The sequence below is a fragment of the Musca domestica genome, unplaced genomic scaffold (genome assembly GCF_030504385.1).
Source record: "Musca domestica strain aabys unplaced genomic scaffold, Musca_domestica.polishedcontigs.V.1.1 10, whole genome shotgun sequence".
NCBI lineage: Eukaryota > Metazoa > Arthropoda > Insecta > Diptera > Muscidae > Musca > Musca domestica.
The window spans coordinates 9126555-9148937 of record NW_026712115.1 but is presented as its reverse complement, the minus strand read 5'-3'; the positions used below and the strand labels follow the sequence as shown (position 1 = coordinate 9148937).

Below are 22383 nucleotides of genomic sequence, written 5' to 3'. Positions count from 1 at the left end.
GAATATTTATTTCTAATATTAATAGCTACAATATGTTTATACAGTTTGGAACCTAACGTTTAGTAAACAACCATAAAATATGGTCGAATTTAATATTTGCGAATTTGTTGCCAGGAAGAATATCAGTTGCCAGTTTGGTACAGTCCAGATGGAATCGAATCGTCCAATTTAATGTATTTTCAAGGTATTAGGCAGCAATTTTCATTGATATTAATATAAAATGGCAAGTAAGTGCGTGTTTCCAATTTCCTTAAAGAGATTTATAGAAAATCGCATACCACCTAAGTCAGCCTTAGTAAAGTTGGGGAATGGTTCCAACAGGCTTTGTTAACAAAAACATCGAAAGGAAGCATGGAACTATAGTCTTCACTTTGGATATCTGCAGAGCTATTGACTCATTTGGCATAATGGAATTATATATAAATTCAAATCGTTTGGTTTTGTAGAGTTGTGGCTAGTTTTTAAGGATTTCTTTTTTAAAGACAAAAGTGGGCGAGCGAGTCAGACAATAGGCGCTATAATGAATACCTCAATGAGGGAGGTCATAATTTGTTTAATGGGTTTTAAAGATGTGTATACTCGTATTTTAATGCTTTGCTACGACCTTCCTTGTTCCATTGGGCCATAATTTCAGCAGGTTGGTTTAGATTTCTATCTCGAAAAAGTTGTAATACTTGACTTTGCCCTTTCCAGAGCTAAGCGTATTTTTCTGGTACAGCACATGAGTACACCTATCGCAGCTCATGTCATTCCTGACTCTCCGTGCTATCAGTTGAGTAAATAGCTCCTATAGATCACATTCCGGTAGGTCTATTTACGCAAGGGCGCAGTTGGATAGAGAAGACGTTTCATGCCAAAACGCTCTGGCCTTCTTTAACAGACGCCAAGACATTGAGGATATGATTTGATATTCTTAGGATGAGGAAGATTGATAAGATTTTACTCCGCGGAAAGAGAAGAAGGTTGATAAAATTTTACTCCGCAGGGTTTTTGGTTTAGAAAATTGACCATATGGTATAGCCCGCATTTAACCATACCGGCAAATTTAATTTGGGCATTATAGACACAATTTTAAACTAAATTTGCTGTAAATTTGTATTTTTCGACGTATGTAATTGTTTCCAACTCTTCTTTTTACAGAAAATTAATATTCGGTATTTTGATATTTTTCAACGAAACTTTTCTACATTTTGCAAGTTCTTTCCAAATAATGAGGGGTATTAAACATAAAATAATTTTAATTACAAAAATATTGTAATTTACAAATGTTAACATTTTAATTTTAATTTAATTTTAAAATAGGGATAAAAGGTAAAAAATAATCTCTGGTACTTATGTTGTTATATGACCCTCACAGACTGCTGCTCCAATGTCACCATATGCCCCCTTAAGATATAGTGATTTATTACTGAAACTATGTATTGAGCTTTGAATGACAAGCGTTTCTTGCCTACAATTGGTCCGTAGTACTGGTGGAAAACAGCGTTCGAAAATAAACAGTACACAAACATAGTGTACTGTACCTAAAAAAAATTATCGGTAGTGTACCGTTACACTACCACGAAAAATATTTTAGTGATACTGTACCGGAACACAACGAAAATCGTAGTGTACCGCAATCGGAACACTAAAAAATCGTAGTGTACCAAAGTCGGAGCACTAAAAACCGTAGTGTTCCGCAAGCGGAGGATTAAAAAATCGTATCATACTGTTTATTTTGAAACGCTGGTGGAAAGTCAATAGTAAGTCATCTGTGATTGGCTGTTGACATTTCCCACAGGGTTGTTGTGTCCACAGCAAGGTAAATATAGCTTCAGTGAAATAGGACCAACTGATAGGTTCCCAAAATATGGCATCATAGTCCGATTTGACGTAGGATACATATTTAGCAGAATTTTACAACAATAGAAACATCCATAATTAGACACTTAAGGAATCCGTTAAACTTTATCCCCTGTTTACATTGAGTATTTGGGGCTTTATGGTCCACGGCAATAACTACATTTAACATCATTCACCGCCCCCAATACTACTTCCAGCTTTTGTTCTAAAATAAAACCGTTCTATAAAAAGGTGAAAGCAGCTAAAATATTGTTGCATTTTATTTTGGAACTTCTGAATGAAAGTCAATACTTTTATATTTACTTTCGTTTTATATTTACATCAAGTATTCTTTGAAGGCGGATTATTTTTGGTATTTATTTAACGTAAATAATTCAAAAATATTTTTAAATTATGTGTGGGCATGTAAAACCTGGCATGTACCAGAAAATTATATTTGCTTTTGAAGGATGTACATTTTTATGTTAAACGCCCCGTTTTAATATTAGTCATTTCACATTCAAATGCCTAATATTAAAAAATGTTTTCTTCTCGATAATAAACTTGGTCCAATTTCAAATTGACGATTGAATGCACGTAAGTATTTCCATAAATGAAAGTGAATTTGTTTGATTGTTGACGTCTGTTGCTGGGCAAATGATTGAGAATAACTAAAAATCTTGAATTAACGACACCAACAGCGCCACAGTGTTTGGAAACCCAACATATTCGGTTACAAAAAAGTTTCAATTTAATATATGTCTCGCTTAAGTGTTCCATACGCCATTTTCACTGTCCTAAAAATAGGCACTTTTCGATATATCCGCGCAAAGACAATATATTTTGAGGATCTTGCAGGATCTATATGAATATTTTATAAATATAAAAAAAATCAAAATTTATTTAAAAAAATAGTATTTTTGTAAAAAAAAAAACATTTTATAAAAAAAACTCACAATAATTTTTTTAACCATCAGACACTCGCTTGTATTTTTGCATTGATATTTCATGAATTAGTCTTGACAAATCAGTCTGCTCCAAGCCAATCGATATGTACACTTTTGAGGAACTAAAATAGCCTTCAGTTGTCAAAAAAATTCCAGAGGCCAATAAAATGGTAAACCACAGGCAGGTATCACAAACATATATTCCATTTTAAAAATTTATCCAATATTGACCTGTTTTGGATGCCTTCTATTTTTGGAACTGACATTAGTCTGATAAAAATGTTACGATTTTTATGAGATTAATGACTATACCCTCAGCTACAGAGGGTATATAAGTTGAACATATCGTAATATTCCATTCGGCAAATATTAAAAATGAGCTCGAGGTAAAGCCACTGAAATTTAAAAAAGTGCAAAACTTACACCGCAATAGAAAGAAAATAGCACCGCAATAGATCGTGTTTACTTGCCAAAGAGGTCAGCTGAGAATGAGCACCTTCGGTTGGCGACCAGAACTCAAGCGCCGGCCATAGTGATGGTGTGGGCCACCATAAAAGCCGATAGCGCTCTCCGCTGGTATTAATCGACCGTGGCATCAGAATAAATGCCGAATATTTTGGCCGTAGACCTTGGACATTCCAACAGGACTCAGCACCATCGCAATAGGCACGAGCCACCCAAGAATGGTAAAAATGAGGTTCCTCGCTTTATTTCCAGCACACAATGGCCACCAAAATCGCCGGATAACAATCCGTTGGCCTATTGTGTCAGGAGTATTTTGAAAAGCAAGGTTGACACTAAAAATACCAAAGTGTCGATCACATCCAGCAAGTGCTTCGCCCGGAATGGTCCAAAATACCGCAGAACAACATTCGGGCAGCGGGTGACGGTTTCATTGACCGTTCCATTGGCCATAATTCGTGCCAAAGGTGACCAATTCGAACAAATCTAAACTTATTCTGAAATTTGATGCTATTTCCGACAATTTTTGCTTCATTCAATAAAATTTGTAAAAATTGTGACGTTTGACTTTGTTGCAGTTTCTTTATCTCATCCTGTAGATTGAGTACTATTATTCAAGCCTTGTTTATGTATGTCGAAATAAAATGAATGATTATTCTATGTGTATTTTTAAAATTTTAAATCTTTGGAATTTAATAACAATTTGAAAATCATTCCTAGAATTGGTGTTTTTTTCGTATTCATTTTCCTTCGATATACATAGAGAGACCCTTACATCAAATATAGGTCAGGAGCGAACAGCGAACATGAATTCTGCCCTTCCTCCAAAATTTTGAATGCCAATAACTCTCATAAAATGTGCAATTAGTGTCAAGGTATATATCTGACGAACCACAAAGTAAACTCTGGGGAAACGCAGCTTTTTTTTATTATTTTTGTAAACTTGGAGATTTTTGATGAAGGTACAAAAAGGGGTGGATAGATACGACCCACTTTAGCTCTAGATCAAGTGATGATGGAAGAATTCGAATGTGTAAAGAATGAAGAAAGTCGGTGATTTTTGCCATTTTATATTGAAAAAGATAGGCATTATGAAGATTAAATAATCGCTTTGCTTTGGCTTCGTGATACACAATTTTTATAATTTCAAGACCTATTTAATAAATCAAGAGCTCTTTTTAATGTCTCTCTATGAAAATATACCCAAAACAAACATAGTTAAGTTCTTCCAATCAGACTATACGCTTAAATAGGGTTAACTAACTGTGTTAAGTTTAATTCTTAAAATATCTTAATAACAAAACCTCTGTTTAACTTCTTACAAATGTAAACCAATTAATTTACCATAAAAGGAAACCAACAATACCATTAAACTAAATTACACCTTAATTCGATAATAACACTTATCAAAAAATACATCCATCTCCATCGCTTCTGAAGGCAATAAAACTCAATTAATTAATACTTAAATTAAATGATGCAAAATGAACGCACACTTTACGAGCAAAAAAACAAGCCACGACTTAACTTAATGAACTCGCGACATGTATCATTAGCAGATTATATTTTCTTATTTACTACTTGCTATCACACAGGTATCAGCAATAAGGTTCATGATCTATTAATTCCACAAACGATATCGATACGCAGGCAGTCCAAAAAACGTAAATATTTTTGTAAATTCCGGAATTGGGCGGATTTGATTGTTTTAACAAATTAACACTGAATAGAATTAAATCGTTGTTGTTGAACCAAGAAAAAACAAACATCTCCTTCAAAACGTAGACGTCTATCTGCACCTGCACATTGTTGACTGTCTACATGGCAGTAATCAAATGGCGTACTTTTAAAAAATAAACGCAGAATAAAAAATTCAATTTCTTTGTTAAATGCGAAATGTTCAGTTCACGGTGTGGCGCATCTGTATAGTGCGCATTATTCTATAGCCGTACTGCTATTTTAAAACACAAATTTTAGGTTTTTTTTTTATTTTTTTATGTTATCTATCAAAATATCGAAAATTCTATGTGTAAACAAAAGGGGTCTATGGCAAAATTTTATACAGTGTTATTGTCAAAAAGTCTGAATCACAACAGTCGTTCTCTATTTAAATAAGTAAATTGATGCACTATCAAATTCAAGTTACACCCAAATCGTTAGAAAAAATTAACGATCGAAGTCCATGGTCTCAGTTCCTTGGGTTTTGTCTTCGGATGTTCTTCTCAGGATTTAAATAAAAACAACTCCTACAACAATTGTTTTTATTGAAATGGCGCGGATATTCCAGGCAGCTACCTTAGATTTTGTCGTCGAATGTGCTCAGTTGTGCCGCTGTTACTCATTCCTTTGTATAAGGAAAGTAAGTTATTTTGAATTGTTATGGAGGATATATTAATTTTGCCATTTCGTTTGTAAGACCTCAAAATATGCATTTTACTGGAAAATGTGTCATATAGGTCCACGTTTTGGTATAGCCCCATATACCGGCAGATTGAAGGTGTTTTGGGCGCTTTTGTCAGAATTTTAAATGAAAGGCCTGAAGTCGGACGGGGCGACTTTATGATACCCAACTCCAATTTGTATAATTAATAGAAAAATAAACGTTTTTATGGGAATGTGTATTAAGGCATTGGTGACTCGCTTGAAGGTCAAAATTTTGACCAAGTAAATCCTCGTATTGTTATTTATAATATTGCCTAAGACATTATAAGCCTAAAATGAATGGATCCAAGGAGTTTTAATCAGAAAATTTCAAGAAATGTGGATCCTCTGCTATTTATATTACTTTGCGTTGTAGCGTCCGTCGGAATTGCAATTTTCAAATTAGAAAAAAAGGAAAGTTGTGCTCAATTGTGCCGATTTTTTTCGAATTTCGAAGAAACAACAGTTGTGCTCGATTTGTGCTGTGCCGTTTATATATAAGAAAAAGACCAGTAAAAAAGGCCCAAAGTCAAGAGGCCCTGAACCAATTTGTATATTTAGTAGAGCTACCTTTAACAAATAACGTTCTCATGGCGAATTCATGATCGTTTTTAATAAATTAAATCTGGAAGGAACTAATATAATCGTGATAGTGTGATTTCTTTATATTTGGCTGGAAAACCACAAGTGGTTATCGTTGGAGGACTCGAGCATTGTAATGTGAATAAGTCTTTTGTGTCTCGTACCATCGCTCGTTACCGTGGTAGCATAGGCCGACGTCAAGGAAGTGGACGAAAGAAAACAGCAACAAAGGATCGACTTGATCGAAACCAGCGTCGCAGTGGCCGAAAAATGGTTCGTGAGCTGAACATATCGCAATATTCCATTCGGCAAATATTGAAAAATAAACGTAAAGATAAATGGTATAGCCATTGAAATTTCAAAAAGTGCAAGAACTTACACCGCAACAGAATGAAAATAGACTCAAAAGAGCTAAAGAATTTCTTCGCTTGGCCGAAAGTGGTGAACTGCCGAATTTGGTTTTCTCCGATGAGAAAACAGTTGTTGTCCAGCGGTTTGTAAGCAAACAAAATGATCGTGTTTACTTGCCAAAGAGGTCATAGGTCAACTGAAAATGTGCACCTTCGGTTGGAGACCAGAATTCAAACGCCGGCCATGGTGATTGTGTGCGGCCATAACAGCCGAGGGTCGCTCTCCGCTCATATTAATCGACCGTGGCATCATAATAAATGCCGAATATTATAGCGAAAATATTCTGGAGGGTGTATTAAGGACTTGGGTACGCAAAGATTTTGGCCGCAGACCTTGGACACTCCAACAGGACTCAGCACCATCGCACTTAGCACGCGCCACCAAAGAATAAATAATGTGTCGTTCAGTACATTCCAAACAATTATAGTACACATTTCTGAAACTGCCTCCATATGTCCAGTCTATATATGAACAGTACCCCAACACCAAATTTCAGGTTTTAAGAACTGTCTGTTCACACAATGCAAAATTGTAAAACCTTATCACAAACCTCCCAACAAAAGGGACCCAATAACATTTATTTAGTATTTTTTAGTACACATTTCCAAAACCACCTTCATATATAAAACTTACTTTCCAAACTTGATTCTCATACCGAAAGTTAAGATTCTAGCTTTATCCGTCCACATAACACCAAATAGTACCATTTCATCCATGGAAAATTTTTTAATGGTTACGATCACGTTTTGCAAAGAAATTGGCTATAATAATTTGAACTTACTGTACTACTGATTTCTTAACTATAACCCCTGCCTATGTCCATTTGATGTTACGCAGTATCTAGTAAAAAGTCGATATGGTCCACCATAAAATGTGTTTACCTTTTCATTGTTACACACGTTTAAACAATTAACCGTCAACCTTAACGCACTGTCATTGCCGTCTGCTACGTAACCATTCGCCACTTGAAAATATTCCAAATATTTGCAAAAGTAAACAAACAGATGAGATTGAAATCAGTATTTTTTTTTTCTTCTTCTTCTGCTTCTTCCATTACTAAAAATGGTAAAGAGAAATGCCCCAAATATGTATGAGTGTGGTACCACAATTATTCGGCTTCACATTGTTGTAGTTGTTCTAAATATAGTCTAGCCCAATAAAAATATTCAACTTCTGGGAAATGCTTTTTCACTCAATTAGCAAAATAAACTTTGTTTATCAGCAAAACAGAACAAAAAACAACAACAATAGCCAAAGGTAACACACCTTTGTTGTTGGTATGTAGGTTCATTCATTATTTTACGATCGAATTGTTTATATTCCGGAAAAGGGGAAGTACATATCGACCAAAAGTCTTGAGCAAACATTTTCATGTTCATGCCTTACTAACACAGTGGCGACGCCAAATGTTCCACATTCCGAGAACTTCAGGGTCTTATCAATTGAATGAGAAATGGCTAAGTAGGTATTTTAATAAAATTGATTATAAAGTGCAAATGTTTTGGTTGTAATTCACTTTTGAGTACCTATTGTGTCGAAAATGTTTTTCTTTTTTTTGGTTTTGTGTTATACTTTTTCAAAATGCCCTTCACCTCAAAATTCATAGCAGGTCATCAGAAGATTTTTTTTGCGATTGGTTGGAATGTTTTCAGTTTTTACATATCATAAAAAACTAAACAAATTTCTTAAAATTGTTACATAAATTCTTAAAATGGGCAACGTTCTGATAGCATGGCGCTTGAAATTCGGCATTTACATACAAATATTCTAATAAATTCTCTTTAGAATACTTCATGTGATCTTAAATAAAGTTGTCTAAATAAATCATAAGGCAGCATACTGATGGGTGAATGAATGACTGACCTAGAAAATCTAGACCAAACCACTAAAGCTAGAATCTTGGAATTAGGCGAGAGATTAGGTTAGAGTAATGGAATGCGGTCTAAAAGGATATTAGAAGTTTTGCCTTGGACTACCAGGAATTTGATTGAAACGCTGTTAATGTAGAATTGTTGGGTTTTTTTCGAAAGGGATTATAAATCGTGATTTTTTAGCATTTTGTCAGAGTATAAGGATGTATCAGAAAGTAAAATACGCTCGAAATTGAGTAGATTATAGTCTAGGCGAGTACCCACAGCTGCAAACCAAAAAAAAAGATAAACACGTTGACGAGCCTTGTAAAACACGTACGCTTCGAGCAATATCAAAAAAAACTACCTCTGGTCCACTTAAAAATCAAACTAAGCATTGTAATATCGGTACCTCCCACTATTCGGAATTTTAACGACTAAAGTCAAATTTCTAACGGAATTCCTTCAAATAGACACAGTACAGGGTGAGAAAAAAAACTTCAACAAATTCAAACACGATAATATTTAAATTTTTTTCAAAAATTTTATTGAATGAAAACAAGAAATGTCAGAAATAGCATCAAATTTTAGATTGAGTTTAGATTTGTTCGAATTGGTCACCTTTGGCACAAATTATGGCCTTCAAACGGCCATGAAACCGTCACACGCTGCTCGAATGTTGCCCTGCGGTATTTTGGCCCATTCCCGGCGAAGCGCTTGCTTGAGGTGATCGACACTTTGGTATTTATTAGTGCCAACCTTGCTTTCCAAAATACTCCAGACACAATAATTCAACGGATTGGTATCCAGACATTTTGGTGGCCATTGTTCGCTGGAAATGATACGAGGAACCTCATTTTGTAACCCTTCTTTGGTGGCGCGTTCTGAGTGCGATGGTGCTGAGTACTGTTGGCCAAAATCCTTGCATCTGCGGCCAAAATCTTTGCATGTCCAAGGCTTTATTCTGATCATCAGCCACGGTCGACTAATACGAGCGGAGAGCGACCATCGGCTGTTATGGCGGCCCACATCATCACCATTGCCGGCGCTTGAGTTTTGGTGGCCAACCGAAGGTGCACATTTTCAGCTGACCTCTTTGGCAAGTAAACACGATCATTTTGTTTGTTTTCAAACTGCTGGACAACGAATGTTTTCTCATCGGAGAAAACCAAATTCGGAAGTTCACTACTTTTGGCCAAGCGAAGAATCTCTTTAGCTCTTTTTTTTAGTCAATTTTCTTTCTGTAGCGGTAAAATTTCTTGCACTTTTGGGAATTTCAATTGCTTTACCCCAATCGCATTTTTCAATATTTGCCGAATGGAATATCAGCTCAGGAGTCATTTTTCGCGAGGCACTGCGACGCTGGTTTCGATCAAGTCGCTTCTTTTCTTTTCGAACCATTTCTTCTGATGTTGCTGTTTTCTTCCGTCCACTTCCTTGACGTCGGGATACGCTACCAGTATCACGGTAAGGAGCGATGGTACGAGATACAAAAGATTTATTCACACTTAAATGCTGGAGTGCTCGAACGATAGCCACTTTTGGTCTTCCAGCCAAATATATATCGGTCGAATGGCTTATAAATGACAGCAGTCTGAAGTTGGTTGCAGTTCTTTCATCTCACCCTGTATATAACTTTCGTAAAATGTAAAACCAGTGCCCAATTAAATTTAATTATTTTCTATGAAAAAGTTGACATTGGTCATCTCCGAACTAAGATGGATAATAATATTACGATGTACCAAAATTGAACCAAATCGGATACTCCCTTCAAGAGTTATTGTGAGCACCAGCCAGACAGACAGACTGACGGACACACCTAGATCGACTCCTAGGGTCAAAACCCGTTATTTCGATGGGGCACATTTTGAGCATATCAAATAATATTAAAATAGTAATAAAAACTCATATTGGCGAGTGGAGTACCAACTTAGTTAAAACTTGTCACATCGTCATATTTAGATTTCAACCATAATTACTCTAGTAAAATGTGAAATCAGATGCTGATTTCATTAAATTTAAAATTATTTCTCAGTTCTCTTCAAACTTCGCAAATAGCGAAATTTGGACCCACATTAGATCTAATGTTAAGTTGGGATATGTAGGTCTAACATCTTGGTACCTTCCCCAAAAAAAAGATGTGAAATGCTGAGGATCTATATTTGTTGAAACACCGACTGAAATTTTCTACACCTAATGGCACATCCCGATTCGAAATATTTTTACAACAAATCCTTTTTTTAAAACGGAAGTCGTTGCAATTTGACATTTTAAAATATTAACATGTAGAAAGCAATCTCACAAAAATGCTCAATAAAAAGTGAAAACGGACCGAAATTAACGACGTCTTTCATTAGATTTGATTCAACGCAAATGAAGTTGCGGGCCTTACTAGTCGAGGTATAAAATAAGTTAGCCTTTCAAATAAACCGACGGAAATCGGTAACGTTTGGAGAGATGGGAACCTAATATTAAATTTCACGCAGAATATTTTGGTTTATCCGAGTTAATTAAACTTTCTTTAAATGACGAAAACCGTACACCAATGTATACCTTAAATTGAAATTTGTTATTTATAAAACAATGTTTTTATTTAAAACTTTCTTTTTTATTTATGTATCCTGAAATGCGCTTCGTGTTATTTATTGTGATTCAAGCACTGACATGTTCACATTGTCAAGTTATCATCAATTGGTTTGTTTTTAAACGCATCCAGCGGATTATCTCTTTAGAATACCAGTTTTTATTTTCTCTTCCCTCCGGGCGATTAGTAATGCAATAACTTGAACATTCTCAAAAATTCATTCATGACTACAGACGAGAGACATGAGCAATATTACGCCACAGCTTACGTAGTTATGAATTATGTGTGTGTATGTACATGAGCGCTGAAGATCTTTTCCTTTTTTGCAGATTTTACGCGCGTCTACGGTATAATGTTGCGTCAATTACTCCAACGTGTACAAATTGGTTGTCAGTTCGTCAAGAACAGCAGGTGGAGGCGGACATTATGCAGCAGCATCAGCAGCAATACCGGTGGCAATGCTCACGAGAGGAGCCGGTAAGTATTAGTCTGGTAGGTGGTTGCGTATATTTTCGATTTGAAAAATTTTCCAAATAAGGGCATTCGGTTTGACGCACGCTATTGAATGCTTTATTCTGTTTTGTTAGGAAATACCAGCGTGCTTATAAGCGTAATCAAATTATTTAAATTAATTTATATTAATTAGCTATTTTGTAAAGTTAAGCATTGATACGAAAATATTTGTTTTCTTAAAAACAAATCACTAATAATTGATAATTATAATTAGCAAATTTCGATGGAATGTTTATATTTTTACAATCATTCCCGAGGGGAATAAAAATATTCCAATGGGATTTTAAAATATTAACAATTAAAAAAGGTTTAAGTTCGGCCGGACAGAACCTTGAATAACCTCCACCATTTGGAACAAACTTGGAAATTACAAAAAAAAGAAATAAAATCTATTAATAATTCTGTTAAAATCTTAAAAATACCGAATAAAGCCGTTATATTGGGGTATATACGAAGACATGGACCTGCATAGGCAATTTTTGTCATTAGCCATCACAATACGAATCTTGAAAAAAAAATCCCGTGAATAATGTAGCTAAGATAATTAAAAAATACAGAATATAGGGAGTGTAGTACCTATTACGAACATCAAATAGGAAATTTCAAACAATTTCGGTAAATATTGTACCTAAAATCGTCAAAATAACGAATATAGGAAGGTACTGATATATGTGGCCTATACGAAGATCTGTGCCTGCATAGACAATTTTTTTTGGCATGGACTGTCGTTCTCATTACGAACTCTAAAATTTCCAATTAAATTCCTCAATTTTCAATTAATAAGCGTGAATTGTACTCTAAGCAAATTCTTAACATAGGACACATGGCCATTACTTGGATGAAAATACCGTTTATTTTAAGCAAATAGCGCGATAGTAGGCCATCAAACAAGTTGTTAACATGTTTGTTTATAGAATTGTCAACCATAATTTTTACTTATAATCATTGAACTTTTCATATATTTTCATCGGTGACCAGTGCAAAAACTATTAATAATTGAACTACAAAAACGTGCTGAGCTAATAACATAACCATAATTTACTGGCCCCTATCATGCACGTTGGGCTCTTTGCCCATCATTCCCTTAAACATGGTAAAATACGTATATGTGGTATTCAACAAAGCTTGAAATGCCTCCAAAGTCATAGGAAATATTCCACCAGCCTTTATCTGAAAAGCAATTTACATTAAAAAAATATAGAATTAAAATAACAACAAATCCTACCTTTAGCGGAGTTTGGCTGCGCAATATTAGCATTGCAATACATTTTCGTATCTTAATATTGGATCTCGTCCATTTTATATTATAGGCAGCATCGGCAATTTTTGTGCTCTGAAATGTGAAATATATGTCAATTTTAAAAAACTATGAATTTATCTTAAGGAAAATTTAAATTAAATGAACGAAAAATAATAGTTTTTTCTTGATTAAAATACAAATCTTTATATTATATTCCAAGTACGACCTTTAAGAATTCAGTGATAAAATTAAGAATAAAACCATGAGCCGACGAGGTGACTACTTTTTGCATTAAAAATTGGTTGAAAGTAATGAGCTAATTCTATTACAACATAAAATAACTTATTTTCCTCATATCCAAGTGTATCCGACTAATTAGTAAATGTCGATAATGTAAGACATAGCTGATCAACAACGTGATCTATCGCACCAATCTAATTTTTCTTTATTGTTGTTAAACCACAAACTAATTAAAACTTATATAATATAATAATAATAATAATGTAATGCATTTATAACTTATAATAATTTGCTTTATTAACAACATATTCCAGTCCAGCCCTGCTTGGTCATTTGAAAGAAAACAAATTATATTTTTTTAACATGTCCAAAATTAGAAATAAGGCAAAAAAAGGTAAAGAAAATTAAGTTCTGGGCCGAACTTTTAATACCCTCCAATTGGGTAAAGAAAATATATGTATATAAAAGTATCTGAATTGAAACGTGTTCCACTTTAAACTACAATTACCAATAAGGCCGTTTAGATAATGCATTTAAAATTAGAAAAACAAAAAGCGGGTGAGTCCGTTATATGGGGATCATGCCAAAACCGAAACCTATATGGATTGTTATCTATTGCGAGTCATAAATACCAATTTTGAAACAAATTCGTGGTTTGCGACCGAAGCTATAACCCATTTTAAACAAATCCGTAAAAAATGTGTGAGTTATCTTTAAATAGGGGCTATACGAAAACGTGGACCTATATATATACAATGATCTGCCATCCTAGAACCTATTATAAACTACAAAAACCATTTCTTACACAAATTCGTGGAAAAATATGGCAACAATCATTAAAATACTGAATATTGGGATGTACAGTTATGTAGGGGCTATACGAAAACGTGGATAAAGCTAGAACCCATTACGAACTACAAATACAAATTTTTGGACAAATTCATAAAAAATGTGACTAAAACCATTAAAATACCGAATATCGGGAGGCACCGTTATATGGGGATATACGAAATATACGAAAACGCGGACCTAGATATTCAATGTTCTGTCTCTGGAGGTAGAACGCAATATGAATTACAACTACAAATTTTTAGACAAATATGGGGAAAGATGTGGCTAAAACCGCCAAAACCCGAATATAGGTTCCGCCACCGGAGCTGGAACGCATTACGAACAACAAATGCAAATTTTTGGACAAATCCGTAAAACAAAAAAAAAAGTTCAAATAAACTAAGACAAATTGGACTGGTGTGTGAACTCTTCTTCTTAACCCCAATTCTAGTCAGACCACTGAGTTTCACTCTCTTCTCGATAGCACTCCACACAAAACAAAAGAGTGGAGAGTAAACGAAAATTGTTTCAACAAAAATTGGTTAGGAAAACGACTATTCGGAAATGGAGGTTTTTGTCATCAATTCTGGCACAATACAAATAACAGGATTATACTATACGGATTCCAATTGTGTCGAATATATATGAGCTGAAAGAGGTCACTCATAGACTTCGCCCAGAAATTTCCTCAGCTTTTTCCCAAGGTCGGGCGTGAAGATGAAATGTGTCGGTTCACTCCTTTTGGTTCATCCCCCACAAAGGGTCAAAATTTAGAATATCAATGAAGGTCATAAAATGTGAAATCAATATCGAATATTTCTATCAACGCAAGATCTGTAATAAAGATGGTGAAGATCGGAGCATTTCTTCTGGCACCTACCCCACATAGGGTTCACGACTTTGAAAAAATCAAAACGCTCCAAAAAGAGAAATAACCATCCAACTCTCCTCAAATTCCACACACATACAAACATTGTTGCTAACAAAAGATCTGTTGTGAAGATGATATACATCTGCGAATTCCTTCGGTACCTTACCAACAAAGGGTTACATTTTTCGATACATTTATCTGTCATAACTTGCAAAACAAGTCAGCCAACCAGAAACCTGAGATGAATATGGAATTTATGATTTCGCATAAAATTGGATATAAATAATAGAATTTCTCCGACTATATCGGGATAAAGGAAGTAACCAATATAGTCCTAACCTAGCATGTTGCAATATTTCTATCGTACTTATTTAGGTCCGATACGAAATGGGCAATATTGACCCATTCCTACGGAACCTACTCCATAGAAGGTCAATATACATTTAAATAATAAAACATTGTCGGCAAAACTTGTTTTGTTATAAACTCGGTCATGATACAAATTACAGAGGATACACTATCCGTATCCTAATTTTGTCAAAATATTGGCTTAAAGGGGGTACTCCTAGCCTTCTACCAGATATTTCCTTAGTTTGTTTCCATGTACTCACCTGCATGCATTTAATCTTATAAATTTCAGATTCTATTCACCAACTTTTGAATTTCACTGACTGATTATTGACTGAAGAAGGCAATAATTGAGAAAAATGAATTTAAGTTAGGACATACCTCAAATTAAGTGTAAGTGGCTTAACCTTCCAAAATATCTTAAATAGTTTCTTCTATGAATACTTATCAGTACCAAGAATCATCTTGTTTTTTTTTTGTAAACAAAATGGAGTACGACTTCTCCCACATAACACAATAGAGAGGAGAGTAACTTTTTTTTTAAAACTCTTTTACTTTCGAGTACGATCTAGCAAATCAGAGCTATGATTTTACCAAATTTCTAATATATTTTGTGTAGCGGATATAAAAATGCAACATTTACAATGTATAAATATAGTATAGAAAGGAGAGTTTAATCAGGTGGAATGAAAACCTGTCTGTAAGACCTTCTTATATTCGGTGTGATCTGCATAAAATTTTAAGTCGAATCTAAAATGACATTGGCATAATAGTTTGCATTGAGTCTACAATGATTGTTATAGAACATGTTTCCTTATAGCCTTCCTATTATATTAGACACATTTTTCAACGGACTTGCTTCAAAATTGGTACTATGGCATTCGTAGTTCATAATTATATAGCCCATTATCGAGCTGAACCTATCTTCAAACAAAAAAACCCAAATGTGTACATACCTTATGAATGAAAAAACTGTACCCTCCACAATTACATGCACCGGAAATTGATAATTAGCTACTAAGAACTCGAAATATCAAATCAATGATAATGCCGTTGGAAGTGTGACGAATTACTCTCACAATACGCAAAAAATGACCTTCGAAAGCCAGTGATTACAAAAGGATTTTGAAAATTGATAACAAATTTTCTGCAGGACAGTCACAGGCAAAATATAAAAATAAAAAGATCAATTAAAAATTTGGCTCCTTCGCTTCGATTAAAAATTGTTTGCACCTAAAATTATCTGTTTTCCTCAAAAATAATTCTACTTACTTCCCATGAAAATTCATTGGCATGCCAGTAGGGAATGAACAGGGCATAGAGAATACAAAATATGTAAATGCATGTTGCTATTTTCGACATGACATTGTCCATCTGAAAAATAAATTTCAAGATATGCATTATCAAATTATGATTGATTGCTGAATCACTGGAGGTGATTCATGTTCCAATTACCACTAGAAAACTGGCCAGGAGAACGCACAACATTAGGGTGAATAATACCAATTCCACGAGGCATACAAATGACACCAAACTTTCCAATGTCTGGCCAAAACTGAAAAAAGAAAGAAAAAAATAAAAAATATTTTCCCATCGAAGTTTCACCTCTTACTTCATAATTCGATGATGAAATCGTATCAATTCAATTAATTGTTTCAACATTTCCTCATCATTTTCATGTGGCAATGACTCTAATTTGTAACGTAGAATCTGCAGCAGACTTATTCCAAATGTTAGCCAGGCAATGAAGAGATTTGTAAAGGGAACATAAGTCAGCACACAAAAGGGCATCGAGATGAAACCCTGCATAAAATAGAGGATTTCGTACATTGGGCTTTTTAGGTGGTCATAAAACGGGATGTACATATCGTATGGTAAACCTGAAATGGTGAACAAATAATAAAAAATCTGTAAGGAAAGGTCAAAAGTCGTGTGGGGCAGCCTATATAATACCCCACACCACTATGCGTGTTTAGTAGAGCTCCCGTAACAAAAAAATATATTTATGCGAAATAGATCATACCAACTATGAACCTTATTTGAAAACGTACATGTCTTTTGAGTAGTCACAATTTGGGAACCATATCCAACTCTGAATCGATTTTCAACAAATTTCACGAAGGTTTTTGTACCTCTAGTACCTAAGTGCATGATATGACTTCGATAAGAATTCTATAAAAAAAAATATTTATTGGAGCTATAGATATACTGGACCGAGTTTCACCAAATGGAAAAATTCGGTTGAATATGAAAAAATCTATTCAATTTTGGCTAATATTACATATATGGTGAACAATAACCGTAACCGTATCGAATGAAGATATATATCGAAGCTGTATAAAATCAGAACCGAACTCGATAAAATTTGACACAGGTATTTTCGAGCAGTATCTAATGACCGGTATCAAATATAATTGTTATGGAGTGCATATTGCGCATGTGAAGGACTGCATTTTGTTCACACGCATAAATCGACTTCGAAAGTGATTCTATGAAGATCCTCAAAAGTAACTATGGGTTCCATGTTACAAACAAAACCACAAAGACGTAATACCCTTACCACTAAGTGGTGTAGGATATAAATAGAAACAAATAATAATATAATTAGATCACTTACTTCGTTGCTCCAAAAACAGTGGAATTGTTGCTGAAGCCACAGCTGCCCCGGCAGCAAATGAAAAACTTAAAATAGAAATAAGACGCGTTCTTCGCGGTATATGTTTCAATAAATCCCATGCTCCGTCATCCGGTCCCATCTTATGAAATTTTAAAATAAATCATATTTTGATTGATTCTATTTTCAAGCTCCATTTTTTTTAAATCATTGAATTACCTCAATTTCTCGATACCATTGTTCAATCATTTCAAAAAATTCTATAAATTTCGATTGATTCCTCATCACGGTTGTAATACGCACCAGAGCATTAAACAAAATAGCAGTCATGAATAGGCCAATGGCAATTACGCTCATGTCGTTCCAATTGTAGGCAATATTCATAACCTGACACATATTAATCAGACACGGAATGATGAGTATGAGCAGAGCCTGATTGATTCTCTTAAACTCTATGAAACCCAAATATTTCCACATTTTAACGTTGAAACTGAACAAAGGATGATTGTAATACATTGCGTTTCGTTTTGCTGATGATATGATTCAATGGTGATTTGTAGCTTAGCAATTGCCGACTGTCGTTGATTATTCCTTCCTTGGAATTTTATAAATGAGTTGAACTCATCTATTTATAAAGTTAACGATGGTTATTACTTGGAAATCCATTAAGGGATAATTGATAAATTTCCATAGATAGTTTGCATATTTAAGTGGATAAATTCGCATTCGCATATTTATTGTTATATAATAGTTGCAAATATATAAAGAGGATTCCTTACATTAATATTGTTTCAAATTTCGTATTTGCATCCACACATCCACTTTTTCTTATATTCTGCATTCTTAAGATTTTAATAGATTATTTTTTGTTGAAAATTTCCTAATTTGTTCGAACTTACTGCTTTTTCGCTTGTTTTTTTCCTTCAGGAGCGTAAACAAAGAAAATCGATCGGTATAACCTTGCGTGAACATGACATTTAGTGCTGGCCATGAGACAAGCCGGAACATGGCAAATTTAGTCCACTTACACTATTACGATACAACCCACATTATTTGACATAGATCTTTAAAATTTAGCACAATAGTTTGTATTGTCTTGGATGGTTGGTATGAAAATGATATATAATGTTAAACTTTTTGGTACAACACCTATAAAACAATACTTCCTGATATTCGGCAATTTAGTAGTTGACACAGTAGTGATATTTGTGGTTCGCACTGGGTTCTAGCTCCGGTGGCAGAACATCGTATGTGTAGGTCCACATTTTCCTACATATGATACCTACGACTATTTCGTATTTTGACATTTTAATCGAATTTTTCTATCGGATACGTTTCAAATTCTGTTTCCATATATTTTTTGATAATCCTAGTCACATTTACCCATTGAATTGTTCAAATTTGGCATTTTAGACTCACAATAGATAAAACTCTTTGTATTATAACATTATCTATATGCGTTCCCGTTTTGGTATGGCCACCTATAATTATTCCACCCACTATATTGTATTTCTAGTTTAAAGCGTTATAGCTAATGGTGAAGGTTATTTCAAGTTAGGCCTGGCTGAACTTAATGTTTATACCTGTGGTCAGGATATTATGTCTTTGTGCATTTGTTTGTAACATAGAGAAGGAAGCGAGTTATACCCATAGTTCCTTTTGATGATCTGCATAGAATCACAGTATGAGTCGATTTATGCTTGTCCGTCCGTCTGTCTATCCACGTCCGTCTGTCTATCCATTTTGCACGTGTTACCATTGAATTGAGTCTAGAAACAAGTGTGTCAAATTTGGTCGAAATCGGTTCAGGTAAAGCTATAGCTCCCATATATATTCTTCATCCAATTTATTTATTTCCTCCACAGCCTTAATTTGCACTCCATAACAACGATACTCGGAGAAAAATATCAAATATATCTCAGAAATTCAGGATTTTTTTTTTCAAATTTTGGTCCAACCCCCTATTTTTTGCGATCACCTCCAAAAACAATAGGTTTCTATCTTAATCCTAACCCTATCACCATTTCATGAGAAAAATTAACACGGACAGTCGGACGAACACACATAGCTAGGTCGACTCCGCACGAGATCGGGAGATTCTATCCTACGTCCAGGACCAATATTTCGAGGTGTTACAAACTTTTTGGTTCAATCAAACTTACAATACCCCCAACACATGGTATTGTAGGGTATACAAATTCAGAGGATGTTGGCAACATTTGGTTTCATCATGACGGCACTCATGCCGAGGCGGCACTCGATTTTCAAAAAAAAAAAAAAAAAAAAACTGACGCCAAATACATCTATTGTCAGAAGCTAACAGCTTGATCAAATCATTTGTAATCGCTATAATCATTTTAGTTTCTTCAGAAGATGTGACGCCTTCCCAATACTCCAAAGTTCATGAATGGGAAAGCAACTATTATTTATATATTGTTGCCGAAAAAATGTTTTCCAGACACCTGATGAACGCGCTATCTTTGGCACACCCCCAACTAACTAATTAATGACCTATCATCAAGGCTATACCATAAAGATTAAGATTATTAAAAAATCTATCATTACATGCAAATAACGGGAAACCCCATTATTTTATCCATAGTGCAAATATTTACTGGCAGCAATAAAGAAAACAGGCAGATATAATTTTAGTTATGGTTGTTATGCAAAAATACCCCAAATTTAATTAAATAGTGTTTCATGTAATTCTCCAATGTCCAATCTATTTGGGAAAACTATTTATTGGCCACAAACAGTTTGTTGTCTTTTAGAAATTATTATGAATTACTAAACGTTGAACTTTGTGAGGGCGGTAACAGATGGAGTGAACATATACATCCCACTTCCGCATTTGACCCCCATCCTCTTGTGGATTGAGGTGGCAGTTTTGGTTGTGTTTCTGAAGGAGGCTAGATCTTATATCCAAACCAATTAAGAGAATAAAACACCGTTTTTTTTTAATCAAAATCGTATTGCAAAGACTCGATCTCATGTTTAAGAATAAGAGGCTTAAGTGGAAGTACAATGAATACGTTTAAGGAGGATCGGCATTGACCTGAATTGGGCCAAGATATCTAAATTCACAAAAGTAGGAGATTATTTTGCTGTTGCAAAATAGTCAGGCTTAATCCCATTACCGCTATTTTTATAACAATATTTTTCATTTATTTGTGCTACTAAAATTTCACTACCACCAAATTTTAGTGGTTGATCTGTTTTTTTATACCCTCCACAATACATAGTATATTAAGTTCGTCATTCCGTTTGTAACTCATAATCATTTTTGACCCAACAATGTATATTTATTTCTGATCAGCGTAGAATTATAAGACGATTTAGCCCTGTCCGTCCGTCTGTCCGTCTGTTGTAATCACGCTACAGTCTAAACGAATTAAGATAGAAAGCTAAAATTTTGCACAGATCTTTTTTTTGTCTGCAAGCAGGTCAAGTTCGAAGATGGGTTATATCGGTCCACGATATCGTATAGCACCCATATAACGGTGCCCCCCGATATTCGGTATTTTCTGATTTTAGCCACATTTTCCAATCGTATTGTCTGAAATTCCACATGAGGAGTTCTTTGTGAGCACTTTACTCCCTGAATAGGAATTGCCTATATAGGTCCATAATATCGTATATCTCCCGTATAACGGTACCCCCCGATATTCGGTATTTTGATGATTAAGGCCACTTTTTCCAATGGAATTGTATGAGAATCCACACAAGGAGTTTCTTGTGAGTACTTTACACCCAGACATAGATTTGTCTTTATAGGTCCACAATATCGTACATCCCCCATATATCGGCACCTTCCTATATTAGGTATTTTAAAGATTTTAAAAGAATTTTTAATGGATTTTATTTTTTGTGTAATTTAATTTTTCTCTAGTGGTATTGAAATTTTAATAGAACTACCACTAATTATTTAATTTTTAGTGCTCTAAAAATTTAGTGCAATATACCCAACCCAGACCAAGGGTAAGGCGGAAAGAAACTCTAACCCTCGTTAGGAGTTATTTTAAAACAACTCCAATGACAAAAACTTTTTACCCAGAAAAATATAAATTCGTCAGCATTTCTTCTAAATCTGTCGACTGATTTTATTAACCGTTCCTTTACCTTTATGTAAATAAGAGAATAGTGAAATAACTAAATAGACTGAGAATTAATGGCCAGACTGAAGCTAAAACCTTAAAATTTTACACGAGGGTCAGTCTTGATGCTTTGTCGTATGATTTATGAAAGGGTACGGAAAGGGTACGTAAAGTACTAAAAATTCAATACATTGTATTGGACAAACGGAATGAGCTAGAGTGTTAAAATGAGGTATACGGTTACGAAAAGTTCTAAAATGGTATTAAACTTCGAAGATGTTATTATTTTGTATTATGTGAACTGAGAGAGATAGAAACTTGAAAATTGAGCTAGAAATCAAGTTTGGAAAGTAAGTTTGAAATATGAATATGGCCTTGGAAATGTGTATTAATTATGCGACATGTACTAAATGGTACTAAATTTGAAACAGTTTGGTTTAGAGTGAACGGAAATTATCTTTATGATCCCTGTTTGTTGAAGATTTAGGATAGAAAGTTGGTTTCGAAAATAGGTACTACAAGTGCACGAAAAGTACTAAGTAGTACTATATTTG

General features: G+C 34.4%; 1 protein-coding gene across 1 annotated transcript; it reads right to left on the bottom strand.

Moving 5' to 3' along the window:
* Positions 1-11562: 11562 nt before the first annotated feature.
* On the bottom strand, positions 11563-18320 carry LOC101897589 (odorant receptor Or2). Its single transcript, XM_005186768.4, has 7 exons — positions 17955-18320; positions 17739-17877; positions 16734-17001; positions 16577-16676; positions 16394-16495; positions 12817-12924; positions 11563-12761 (listed from the first exon to the last, which is right to left on the bottom strand). Exons 1-7 carry the CDS (start codon positions 18249-18251, stop codon positions 12630-12632), a joined length of 1146 nt encoding a protein of 381 aa, XP_005186825.1. The 5' UTR covers positions 18252-18320; the 3' UTR covers positions 11563-12629.
* Between the last annotated feature and the right edge of the window lie 4063 nt (positions 18321-22383).